The sequence below is a fragment of the Eumetopias jubatus genome, unplaced genomic scaffold (assembly GCF_037043125.1).
Source record: "Eumetopias jubatus isolate StellerSeaLion01/CBP00866 unplaced genomic scaffold, mEumJub1_p1.0 scaffold_14, whole genome shotgun sequence".
In the NCBI taxonomy this organism is placed as follows: domain Eukaryota; kingdom Metazoa; phylum Chordata; class Mammalia; order Carnivora; family Otariidae; genus Eumetopias; species Eumetopias jubatus.
In genome coordinates, this window is record NW_028274820.1 from 89108430 (window position 1) to 89122126 (window position 13697).

General features: G+C 37.8%; 1 protein-coding gene across 2 annotated transcripts in view; it reads left to right on the top strand.

Moving 5' to 3' along the window:
* The window catches only part of EXOC4 (exocyst complex component 4), a 721833-nt gene that overhangs the window by 179983 nt on the left and 528153 nt on the right, over positions 1 to 13697 (top strand). For both annotated transcript variants that reach the window (XM_028106413.2, XM_028106414.2), the window contains exon 8: positions 12587 to 12732. In XM_028106413.2, coding sequence (XP_027962214.1) covers positions 12587 to 12732 — 146 coding nt within the window. The remainder of the gene's footprint in view (positions 1 to 12586; positions 12733 to 13697) is intronic.

The following is a 13697-nucleotide window of genomic DNA, read 5'->3' on the forward strand; positions in this document are numbered from 1 at the left end:
GCAGAAGAGAAGGCAAGCAACTGTAAGATAAGATCCTTGAGCGATACAAATGGCTGCGTGGGTTTTAATGAGAGTGATATCCTACTTAACCGTTAGGATAGGTGGTAACCTCTCAGAAGGCAGAGACCTATGACACGTCCACACAGCATGCCCACTCATGTTTATTTTCTCAGTATATATAAATATCTGTGTCAATATGAATAAATAATCTGTGTTTACAGATAGTGGTAAAATAGGAGCTAGATCATCAGAAGCATTTACAGTTTTCACATGTTTCCCTCTGTGGGGTATAAATGATCAGTGTCTAGTGTTGATCTAAAATGAGTGTGATAAGTATATGAAAACCAGAAAAAGAGCCAGTACCTTTTGGAGATAAGCTCACTGGTTGGTTGTCTGATAGTCTCAATTTGGATGTCAGCTTACTACTGGGATATTGACCTCAAGGTAGAAAAGAGGGTAAGAAAGGTCTGTCCTACCCACAAGCATGTGTCACACATTTACATCTAATGTGAAGATAGAGGCAGCTAGCTCTCATCTTAAGATTAAGGGTAAGTGACATTAAAAGCCCACTACAAAAAGAACTTTGAAAGAAGAGGATGGAAATTACACCTCCATGAGAAGATAAAACTTCAAAGGTGTTTACCTACCTCTGCTTCCTCATACCTGGGGTTGACATCTCCGGGCATATCTGAATGGAGCACCTGTAGTTTGTTAAAATCAATCAAGTTAAAAAAAATAATAAAATCAATCAGGTTATACTTAAATTCACTTTCTTGATCTCATTCCCCCATGCTTGATAGATGGAAAAGGTAGTAACAAGTAAGGGTTATCAAAAAAAGGATAAACTCAGACATGACCAAAAGAACAAAAAAACAAAAAAACCTTGGGACTTATATAAGGAACAGGACAAAATCTAGGTTAAACAAACAGGAACTTTGTAAAAATAATTCATGGGAACTAAGGCTACAGAGGTCAGTTGGGGTCAGTGGAAGGTGCTGAATAACAGTAAGGAGATGGGGTTTATTTTGCAGTCAAGGGGGAAGCCATTGAAAGATTTGAGAAGAAGAATGAGAACATTGTGCTCTGCATTAGCTGTGGGATAGATGGTCATGAGACGTTTGAGGCAGAATGACCAGTTGGGAGACTACTGGAATACTTGATGAAAAAGATAATGGGGACCAGATCTAACAGGATGAGTGTAGGGATGCAAATATTTAGAAGAGGAAATGGACATGAGGTGCATAGTATAAAATCTATAGGACTTGGCAGGTGATTTGGGCAACCAGACTGAGAAGAGTCAGAGCTAACTACAGGTTTTCATCCTGGGAGATTAGTAAAATGATAATGGTATTAACAACGAAGGGAGCTAAGGGGAACTTTCTTTCTTTCCTCCCTCCCTCCTTTTGAAGAATGGTGGTGATAAAGAGTGTGTTTGGTCAGGCTGTTTGTTGACCCCATGCCTCGGTACTCTGTTCGTGTCTGTTGTGCTGTTTTCATCTCCTTATCGTAATAACGGTGTGGAAACCAGACAGACGCTCTTGCAAGCAATGGCAGTACATCTGTAGAACTTGGGAGAAAGTATGCTGGTAGAGGGAGACTTGGGAATCATCTGAAATGTAGAAGTAACTAGAATGGAAGAGAACAAGAACAAGAGTAAGGATATTCAGCATGCAAACAGTTGGATTGGACGACATGGTAGTCAGACTCACTGAAGTGCAAGTGTTCCACAAGTTTAGAGAATGAGTATTAGCGGAAACCTAGACTTAGCCATTGAGGTTTTATTATAGAGAGAAGGGGAGGAGGAAAGAAGAAAGAGAAGAGTGAGAGCAGTGGGAAGATGATGAGGATGTAGAGATAATTTTGTTTATTTAATAATGCTGATAATATGTTTGCTGTGCTCCAGGCGATGTTCTAAGAAATTGATAGCATTAACTCACTTAATCCTGATGCTAGTTCCTTGGGGCGGGTGATATTATTACTCCTGTCTTACAGTTGAGAAAACCAAAATTTTAAGGCACAGGGAGATAATGTCTTAGTTACACGGCTCTTGGGCTGCATTAAAAAAACAAAAAACAAAAAAACAACAGCAGATCTTCTGAGCCTCATCCCCAGAGATAATAACAGCCTGTTATGTGTTAAGCATTTTATGTATTTTTTTTCTTTTCCTTCTCATATTAATTCTAGGGAGTAGATTCTGTTATCCTTATTTCACAGATGAGGGAAACAAGGCTTAGCCAGGTGAAGCCACCTGTGAAGGTCGTACAGCTAGTGAGTTGTAGAGTCAATTTCAAGCACACATTCCCTGCATTTCCATGTCACCCTCTCATTTTGCATTTCTAAGGGGGGGGCACATTAATCTTTAAAGGACTTCTCGAGGTGATTCTAATGTGCAGACCAGTCTTTCCCAAATTTGAGCCCAAGCTGAGAAGGGAAAGGTGTGTATTAGGTGGGAAGAAATAGAATACTGTGGTCAGAGAGGGGGATTCAGAGTTGGAGACCACAGAGATGGAGTATTTCCAAAGGAGCAGGAACGTTAAATAGAGGAGACATCTTTGAAATTGAGGAGACTGGGAAAGGCCCTGTAGTGAGAAAAGGGATCATTAACATAGTGTGATGAAACATCTTAGTCTTCATACAAAGTAAAGCTGAACCAGTAGCGGAAGTTTCACTTTGTAATGGTGTTAAGAAAATCATGGAGCTTCGTAGTCAAGTTTGAGAAAAAGGGAGAAAGTGATAGAAAGAGGTAGAATGAGCTTTAAAATATGTTTGAATGAAGTGGGCAGAGAATGTATTGAAATACAAATGTGCCTTGGAGCATTGAGACCACTTCTGTGTCCTACCCTGGCATGGTTTCTTTTATTTGTCTTCTGTTTTCTCGGAGTGAGTTAAAAATCACCATCAAAATATTATAGGGTCCAAAGTACATGGAGGAAAAACTGACAAAATTGAAAGGAGTGGAAAATTCAGTGGTTGAAGTTAGAGATTTCAGTACTTTTTTCAATAATTAATAGAACAGCTAGACAGAAAACATAAGATTTGAACAAGATTAAGCATTGAGTGAAACTGATGGATAAGGTACACTCTACCCCGCACCATCGGAACAGAAATTATTGCACAGTGACATAGTGACCACACATTAGATCATGGAATAAGTATGTTCTCTAGCCACAACAGAATTAAACAATAAGAGGAAAATTTGAATCTTATCAAATACTTCGAAATAAAACAACTAACTTCTAAATACAACATGGGCGAAAATCAGCCATGTCCCTTTGCACCCTAAGAGCTAAAAAAAAAAAAAGAGAGAGAAAGAACCCAAAGCAAGCAGAAGTAGGAAATGATAAAGACTAAAGTGAAAATCAATGAAGTAAAAATCAGAAGAACAATTGAAAAAAGTAATGACTGAAAGTGGATTCTTTGAAAAGATCAGAACTGATAAATCTTTAGCTAGACTGATCAATTAAAAAGATACTAAAATCAGGAATGAAAGAAGAGACATTACCACACCCCTTAAAGAAATTAAAAAACCCTATACAGGCATATTATGAACAACTTTATGCCAACCAGTTAGACAACTTAAATGAAATGGAGATATATTAGAAAGGCACAAAATACCAAAACTGATTCAAGAAGTGGAAAATCTGAATTGTCCTTCTACAAATTAGTAATAACCCTAACCCTAACCCCAAACCCCAAACCCCAAACCCCAAACCCTAAACCCTAACCCCTAACCCTAACCTTAACCTTAACCTGAAAATTTTCCTAAAAACAAAAACCAGAAACACCCGTAGGTACAAAGAGCAAACTGATGGTTGCCAGAGGGGAGGGGGCTGTGGGGCTGGGCAAATGGGTGAAGGGGTGTGGGAGATAGAAAAACCAGTTTCCTACAGATAACAGAAGCCACACTGATGCGCTGTCAAGAATATAACGAAGAAATAATATCAATCCTTTGCAAACTTGTTTAGAAACCAGAGATATGAAGGAACATTTTCCAGTACATCCTGTGAGGCCAGTATCAGCCTGATAAAAAGGGAAGGCTATCACAGGAGAGTGTGGAGCAATGTCCCTCATGAACATAGACGCAAAATTCTAGAACAAAATACTAGCAGATTGGCCCTGTCAACCTAAAACTGTGTTATGCACCATGATTAAGTGGGATTTATAAAAAAAATCGGTGTAATACACAGTTATTAATAGAATAAAGGGCCAAACCCACTTAATCATCTCAATAGACACAGGAAAGCACTTAACACGCAATGATGGTTAAAAAACAAAAACCTTTAGCAAACAAGGACTAGAAAGGAACTTTCTCAGCCTGATGAAAGGCTCTATGGAAAAGCTGCAGCTAACATCATAAGGGAAATTTTGAGGTGTCAGAAGTGTTCTAGAACGATTGTGATGATGGTTACACTGTATACATTTGCTTAAAAATCTATAAACCGTACACTACAATGGGTGAATTTCATGGTACATGTATTATACTTCAACAAAGCTGTTTTAAAAGATACTGTGGGATAAAATCACATTATAAATATTCAAGGGCATATGTCCTTCAAAGTGTCCTTCAGAGACCGTATAGAAATATACTTAATAGTCCTAATGCAAGTTAAGTAATGTATAAATCATGGAAATTTCATCAACATTATTTCCCCTTTCACAAGTATGCATTTGAGGGTACACATGAATATGAATATTCATATGCTTCACAAGGGAGTATATTTCAAACTAAATTTATTGTCTGTACGAAACAGACTTTTCCTGCATTCCTGGTTATTGTTCATGGAACCATAGGATTTTTCTTCCTCAGATGAGCAATCTTTTGGTTATTCTTTATTTCTCCCCCTCTTTCCTTTGCAGAATAACTTGTAAAATTTTGTTCATTTTTTTCCCCTCTCCATTGACTCTCAGAGGTATCCCTAATTGTACAATCCCATTTCCACTATTTTAGTTAACCTCTCTTTTTCTTTAAGATTTATTTATTTAAAGAGAGAGAGAGAGAGAGAGCGTGCACGCATGGGGAGGGGCAAAGGGAGAGAGAGAGAGGAACTTCAGCAGACTCCTTGCTGAGCTCGGAGCCTGAGCCAAAACCAAGAGTTGGACACTTGACTGACTGTGCCACCCAGGAGCACCTCTCTTTTTCCTTTTTTTTTTCTTTTTTTAAATGATTTTGGTAGGTTTTCTCTTCACGTGTTAAGTACTTCCTTAATCATTAATTATTTTTTTAATCATTCATTTTGCCCCAAATCCCATTCCCTTCTAATCTGTTATTTCATATGCTGCTAGATTAATTTACCTAAAGTATATTTATCACCATTTTACTGACCTACTCACAACCTTTTATTGCTGTCTAATTTTGTATTAGCTTCAGTACCTGAGCCTGGTGTTAAAGGTCCTGAGAAGTTTGTCCATTTACCAACTTGCCAGGTCTGCCTCTCTTAATTTTGCTCTTACCTGTACTATTTGCTCTTCACTAAAGATACTCTGAATTTCCTCAGCACCGTTTCTTGATTTGTTCTGTCCTTCCACCATTTTGGTTTTCAGCTTTTACACATTTTAAGATTTTATTTATATCTTGTGTGTGCCATGATCTTGAAACCCTGTTTCATTGTTCCAGTTAGGAGTAGTTTTGTCCTTTGATAAGTATTCATAGCAATTTCTTTGTCCTGATGCTTACTACTTTCCCTTGTATTGTAGTCATTCATGTGTGTGTCTGTCTGTAGATAAGCATATGACAGGAAGGTCTGATTGATTGATTTGGCTTTTAACTCTTTAAAAATTTTAACACTTAAACAATTTTACATATATAGTAAAAGTCATTTGTTTTGCTATTAAGGAAGGATTTATTTTTGAGTCTTGTTTTTATATCCAGCACAATACTTTGCATATTTTAGGTATTAAATAGTATGTTTAACTAAAAAAATGGAAACTCTTTTTTGGAAGATACCAACTGAGTTTTCTTTGTTAAGAACACATCTGTTGGGGTTGGTGGGGAGCTAAACATGATCTAGGTTTTTCCCGATCAGGTATTTGGTACAGGACCAGAAAACACATGTGTCCTCATTGAATTTTTGGTTTGTTTTACTTTAAACACTGAGGAACTGTTCACAAGATCATACTAATAGTGGTTTTAATTACACAATTACAGTTGATAATGAGTATAATTAAGCAGGCAGCCATTCCATTTTCAAAACGACTGTTTATTTTTCTTTTAGTTTCCTTACTGCAGAATATTGTAGTCCTTATACAACGGGGAAATGAAAATGCAACATTGAAAAACTAAATTTTTCTGGGTTTTTTTTGGTCATTAACATTTCATTCACTAGCAACATACATGGGGGAAATCTGATAGTTTTTAGTAATTTTAAGTGGTCCTAATTTTTAAAATATTGTTTCAGTTTCTGTTTTAATATTTTCTGGAATCAAGGTAATAGTTTGAGGGGCATATTACACTGATTTTGCTCCTCCCCCTTCTTTGGATTTCTCTTCTCAGATTCTGGACATCCTGGTGTCCCTGGACCTAGCCTTGTCTCCTCCATCCACTGAGACTGTAGTTTCTGCTTGGGTTCTTCCCTTGCTCCATGGAAAGTAGGAAGTTACCTCTGGGAGGAAGCCAGAGGATCTCAACTAGTGTGCTTTCAGGGATCACAGCTACCAGTTTCTGCGTAATTTGGTTTCTCTCCATGGCCTTCAAGTTATTATTTTTTTTTGGTCTGATCTTTTTAGCTTTTATAATTATTATCAGTCTAAGTGTTAGTCCAGTGGAAGCTACTTTGCTGTGCCTGAAACAAAAACTGGACATCTGCATTTGAAAAGTAAGATATGAAAATAAGAGTATTTAATATAGGCACATTCAAGATATTGCTCAAGAGAAGTAGAGTCTTAGTTCATAGTGATTTCTTTTCACCTTATTATTGCTCCTGCTTTTAGCACTCTAATGTTCAGATTCATCACATGGGACAAGTACAGTATGGCTTTACTGTAAAATCATGGAATATTTGAAGTTAGTAGTGAGGAGAATTGGTTTCTTAGTGCACAGATTGAAATCTGTATAAACTGCTCCTCTTATTATCATGAGATACCAGTGTTATGCAAAAAACTGTGATATAAATGTCACTAGATACATGTTAGTGTATATTCACTTATCCATAGGTATCTTGGTGAAGAAACAAAAACCCATTCAAGCTATCATAAGAAAAAATAAGGAAAATGTATTAAAGGCCAAAAGGATGTATTGTGGAACCAAAGAGTAGAAAATTTAAGACGTTATTAGCAACTGGATTTGAGACCTGTAAAATACGGAAAACTTAGGTTGCAACCTTTAAATCTCTCTTCTGTGGGTCTCCTGTTTCTCTGTATCTGGTCATCTAGTTCATTCTTTTATTCTCTCTCTGCAGATTGGCTTTCTTTGGTTTTTCATCCACACAGTACGAGAAGGTTGCCCTAAAGAATTTACATCTCTTCATCTCCATTGACCAGCAGAGACTGTATCCCACTAATACATAACTGGGAAAGAGAACCTGATGCCCTTATGCCCTTATTGGAGGTTGGCTGTCTCCCCAGTCGAGTAGGCTCTGGCTGAGAGGGTGGAGTTCCATGGTTACAAGCATGGCAACCAGAGTCCACTGTGTAGTTGGGGAACAATTTTTAGATGAGGTGAGGATTTTCTAAGCTGGGAAGCTACTGAAAGGGATTTACCATATTAACTACTTGGGAGGATCTGGATGTTTCTACTTAGATTAATGTAGGAGCTGAAGACAGGAGATGTGTTCACTGCAAGCTGGTAAATTCCATATTTATTTTTAGGAAACTCTTGGTGTATGACATAAGCAGCCACAAGCAATATTTTAAATAAAGAAGGTGGAGTGGTAACTGAGGGGTTCATTTAGAATGATGTTACCAATGCTAAGCAAGTTCTAAATCTCAAAATCTTGGCCCTGCTTTATACATCATGAGATTTCTGACTAGCATCTTAGCAACTGCTAATCAAATATTATAGCAGAAGAGATGCCTGACCACCCCAATTTGTATGTTCTTTAAAGTATTATATTTCTTGGCTTCTACTGCAGAACCATCCAACATAATTCTTGTCTTTGGTTTTATAAATTAATACCTTTGAAGTTAAACTTAAAACACCCATAAACTTTGACTGTTTTTTTTTTTTTTTAAAGATTTTATTTATTTCTTTGACAGAGAGAGACAGTGAGAGAGGGAACACAAGCAGGGGGAGTGGGAGAGAGAGAAGCAGGCTTCCCGCGGAGCACGGAGCCTGATGCAGGGCTCTGTCCCAGGACCACGGGATCATGACCTGAGCCGGAGGCAGATGCTTAACAACTGAGCCACTCAGGTGCCCCAAACTTTGACTTTTATTACAGGAATTCCCTGTATTTAAAAAGAGAAAAGATATGAAGGAATTTAGAGTCAGCAAGAACATGCGATAATCTTCTGTAGGTTTTCTATGGGCAAGATATGTTTTTTATCATATATAATGACCCCTTACACAGTGGACTCTGGTTGCCATGCTTGTAACAATGGAACTCCACTCTCTCAGCCAGAATTCCAGTAGTGGGTGATTTTCCCCAGGCAAAAGACAACATGTGTGGCTTATTTCCTTTCATAAAAATGGAAATTTGAACTCATAGGTAATGGTTTAGGATGTTTATGTACAATTTAGAAGATTCAGTACATTATCCACAATGATGTGGAATCACCAAGAAATTACATGGTTATATTTTAATACTAGGTGTCTGATGTTTGTGTCAAGACTTGGTAGTAGAAGATTTCGCCTAATTCAGACAAATTTCAAGCATCTTAGAAAAAGGAGCTTTTTTGTTCTTTGAGATATTTAAAAAGCACTTTTTATAATTTGGTGTCAAAATAAAACTTTACCTGTTTTAATGCAGTATTTTCCAGCTGGTGGTAAATAATATTAGGAAAAAGAGGCGAAATACGGTGAAGGAAACAAACCTGGCAAAGCCTATGATTAAAATCATAGCTATCCCTTTTTAATCTTACTTGTATTATAAATGATTTTTGTACCGAGAAGTCATTTATAGGGCTCATTCTGTTTTGGAGACTATTTCTCACGTGTGTATTAAAAACATATACATCAAGGCTTCTTACCACATTTTGTAAATTTCAGTGATTCACTGTATATATATTTGATTTTTCTGGTATGTTTCATGGCTCTGTGATGGAAGTAAACAACTATAAAAATTGGGGTAGTCAGGTATCTTTTCCTTAAATGATATGTCATCATATCAGGCAGTTTTTGATGAACACTTGTTTAACGATGTGTCAAATGGGTACTGTAGAGCTCAGAAAGGGGGACAGCTGGCCTAGAGTGTCTTCGGAAGGAGTCATTGGAGAGAAAACATTGGAACTGTTTTTGGGACGGGTTTGTTAGGGTATCAAGGAAAGAGAGTAATCTATCTAGGTCAGGCATTCCAAAAATGAGAGGGCCCAGGCATGTATGTTCAGGGAAGAGGTAAGTAGTTGATTCTCTTTGAGTTCTTGGTTCATGTTGAGAAGACTTAAGATATGATCGGTAGTAGATACTGAGGTCAGATTGATGCAGATGACAAAATAGCCTTAAGATGACATTGGCAACAGTGTTTTAGGAAAACCATTCTGTTCATGGTGTATGGGAGGGACTGGAAAAAGAAGAGACGAGGGGCAGACAGTGAGAGAAACTGCATGAGTTGAACTAAGTTGGTGGCTGTCAGATGGATGAGTAGGGACAAACTAATAGAGAGTTGAGAAAGAGTGCCTGGTGCCCCGGGGTACTAATTCCTACACGGTACAAAGGTGAGGGAAGGTAGCCAAAGACCGTTCTGAAGTTTTAAACCTGGAGGCCAGGAAGAATAAGAAACCACTCACAGAAAGAAGACAGAAGGAATTACCCATTTTATGGGAAAAGGATTTAGGTCTCAGAATTTAGGGTTGAACTTATGAGAGAAATGTGTGAGTATATCAAGCGTGTAGTCACATAGTTGGAACTGGAGCGTGGGAGAGAAATCGGGCCTAAACCACATCATGGTAACAGAAATACATGTGAAGGCTGCTTTGTAAGTTTGGAACCTAGGGACAGAAGGGGAAGGAGATTATAGAAAATGAGGACCAAAGCAAGATTTTGGTTAAGAAGGTAGAAATAGTATGTGTTTATCAAAAGAAGGGGAGAAGCAAGTGTGTAAGAATGGATAACCAAGTAAGAAGTGATAGTTAAGAGGACTGACTGACCTGGAGAAAAAGAACAGTGATGTTGAATTACCTGAGTTTTAAGGATGCTCGTCAGGTAGGCCCTGATCAGTCAGCATTTTACTGTACAAGACCACCCATTGATTTCTAGGACAAGAGGTACCTCAGAAGAATTACTGGTTTAGTGTATCTTCATACTTTGGTAGAAACGTATTTCTGTCATACTGATTGGTGTTAAAACCAACACTTGAGTGAAACAAGTGCCTTTGTAGACGTCTTTCTGTGATCCTATCAATTTGAAATTCTGTTCTGGTTTACTGGCCTTCTTTTGATCACAAATTCCCACAAACTTTATTAGCATCAGTGCTAGATACACCAAGTAATTGAGTGCCAAATCTACAAAGTCATCAAGTCCCTCAGGTGAGTTGTTACTGAAGTCGAGACCCAATTTAATATTCTCCATGACTCTTGGGCAGTTTGGATGATGTATTAGCAGAGATAGTATTTGTCAATATATTACTTTATTACTGTGCTGAATAATATTCTGGTAGCCTCGTAAACATATATAAAAAGACACTGACCAATCTGTTAATATGTTTTATAGTTTCCCAGTGAAATTTCCTTTGTGCAGAAAATTAAGTCCATTTACTGCCACCTATAGCCACTCTCATTGGCAGTTTTTATGCTTTCAGTAAGAGTAGAGTGTCGTGGGCATGAGCCAGGCTCCAGAGTCAGCTACACCAGGGTTGAAATCCTGGTCTGTTGTTCTGTAATTATAAGACCTTAGGCTAGTTTCATTTTTTTTTCTTAAGACCATGTACATAGGTTTACAGCAAAATTGAGGGAGGGTACAGAGATTTCCCATTAATTCCTGTACCCACACATGCATATAGGCTAGCTTCTTAAACCTCTAAATCTGTTTCTTCATCTCTAAAATATAGATAGTTACTTTAGCTTCATAGATTGGAAGATTGAATTAGGATCGTTTTCTAAACATGTCTGATATTTGATAAATATTTAGTAATGTGTATGTGCTCATAACAGACATAATTGGCTTTAAAACTTGGGACAGCATCATGCTCGCAGAGTGCTTCATAAACTCTTTCTGATGATAACGTTTAATAGGTCCTCACATCTTTACTGAATGAATAAGCAAATGAATGAATATACATCTGCAGACAGGAAGGAATAGTTATTGAAACCTGAGTCTCTGCAAAGCTTTTGTTTCAGTCATGGGTAGAACTGCTTGCTTACATGGACTGTAACACTTGGTTATCTTAAAATTTTAAATATGGCAGGTGATTACAGAAATGAGTTGATGTGCTTTAATCCCAGATCGGATATTCTTAGGAACCATGGTGATTTCTCTTCCAGATCTGCTACTTTCTTTCACAACAGTGGGCACTTCTTAGAGCACTTGTCTTAGAAATACAACAGTTGGGGCTCCTGGCTGGCTCAGTCGGTTAAGCCTCCGACTATTGATTTTGGCTTGGGTCATGATCTCAGGGTCATGAGATCAAGCCCTGTGTCAGGCTCCAAGCTCAGCCTGCCTGAGATTCTCTCCCTCTCCTCCTCCCACCCCTGCTTGCACACCCCCCTTAAATAAGTAAATAAATAAAATCTTAAAAAAAAATAAAACAGCTGATTCTAGCCCAAGGCCCGTCCTCTGAGGCTGTAAAGTGGATCGATTTTATAAGCATTTACCCATTGGCAGTAGTGATTTAAAAAGCTGTTTGTTTTCTCGCTTTGAAGTTGTCAAGATGAGCAGTGGCCCTAGAAATCATTTGTAGGTTAGCACCTCTTAGCTTGCAATGGCTCATGATACCTCTTAGAAGGTTTGCTAGAGCCGCTTAATCCCCTCCGCAATCGAGTGAGGGGTGTGACATGGGCTCGAGAGTGAGTCCCCCAGGGTTCGTGCCGCAATCCCTAAGCCACTTCCTTATCTGTAATCTGAGAATTCATTTGATCAAATGTTGTGCTTTACATAAGAGACTACATCTAAACTAGCCCCTTGCCTACAACATAGTAAGCGCTCAGTAAATATTATGGCATTTCTGCTGATGTTGCTGTAATTGGCAGTTCCAAGGGTTATAAATGTTGATTAACTCACTTGGCACAGGGCAGACCTTCACTAAAAATGTTCCCTTTTACCCCCAAGTTCAAATGCCTGATAACATCCTAGTCTCAGTTTTAGGTATAGATGGCAATTAGATGACTTTCTGGCTTTAATGAATCTTTCCTCAGATCTACAACTAGAAGTCTGAATACCTAGGTTCATCTACTTCTGAATGTCAAGGATGAGATTTTAAAATTAGGTTTTCATCATTTTAAATTGCTTTTCTTAGTAGTATGTCATAAATATGTTTATGAAACTGCTTATCTGATTGTACAGATGCTGTTGACCGAGTACTTGGATATGAAAAATACTCGTACGGCCTCTGAACCATCAGCTCAACTAAGTTATGCCAGCACTGGACGAGATTTTGCAGCCTTCTTTGCCAAGAAGAAACCGCAAAGGCCAAAAAATTCTCTTTTTAAGTAAGTATCTCCCTGATGGTAAGATAGCAGGTGTCAAGAAGTGTTTGATCCAAGTAGGATGGCTTTCTACTTTATTGGCAGCCGGTACTTCACCCAGTTAAAGCTGATTTGAAAAAATTTATAGGGAGTGAATATATTTTTTATTTTGTATACATTTGTTTTCTGGAAGGGGAAGTGGCTATTTTGGTTTATGGTTAATGGGCTATCTGGGACTTTTAATACAAATTTTTAGAATTTATTCCTGTGGTGTTTTCTATAAAATGAAGGGAAATGAAACTTGCCAGTTGTTTCTGGGGACTTCTATATGAAATGAAATATGTCAGCTTTTGAAAAAACCCCAAGTGCCAAGAAATAATCTTTGAAGTTTACACAGATCTCCTTAGCTAAGTAGCATTGTATTTTATTTGGTTTAATAAAGGAACAATCTGGACATTCTTTTTTTCTAGTTAACCATCTTACTTGACAGCACCAGGCCATGTTCCTAAGTGTATGTCATTTGGTAACAGCTAATAGTTAATAATATTCACATTAATAGTGACAACAGCAACAGCTACCACTGAGTGCTTACTATGTACCAGGTACTGTGGGGAGATGAGTTTCTCAAAATAACCTCAAACATAATTTAATTCAAATTATGTCAGATTTTGGCAGCAGGAGTCGTGGCTAACACTGAATCCTCTCTAAGTACTAGCGAAAGCATGAAGCCATTTTCATGGATTGTCTCATTTACTCATTACAACCTTATGGGTCGGGGTTTTATTTTTAATCCTTTTTTGCACATAAAAACTTGAGACCCAAGCAAGGTTAAGTAACTTAAGTAAATTCACATAGCTAGCAATTGGTAGAAGCAGGATTTAAGTCTTTGTCAATATATGTGTTCTTCTGAGGAGTCGGGAGATAACTGGTTAAGCAGTTGTACCTGTAAATCTAAGCATATAAAGTGACTACAGAAGTGTTATCTCTGT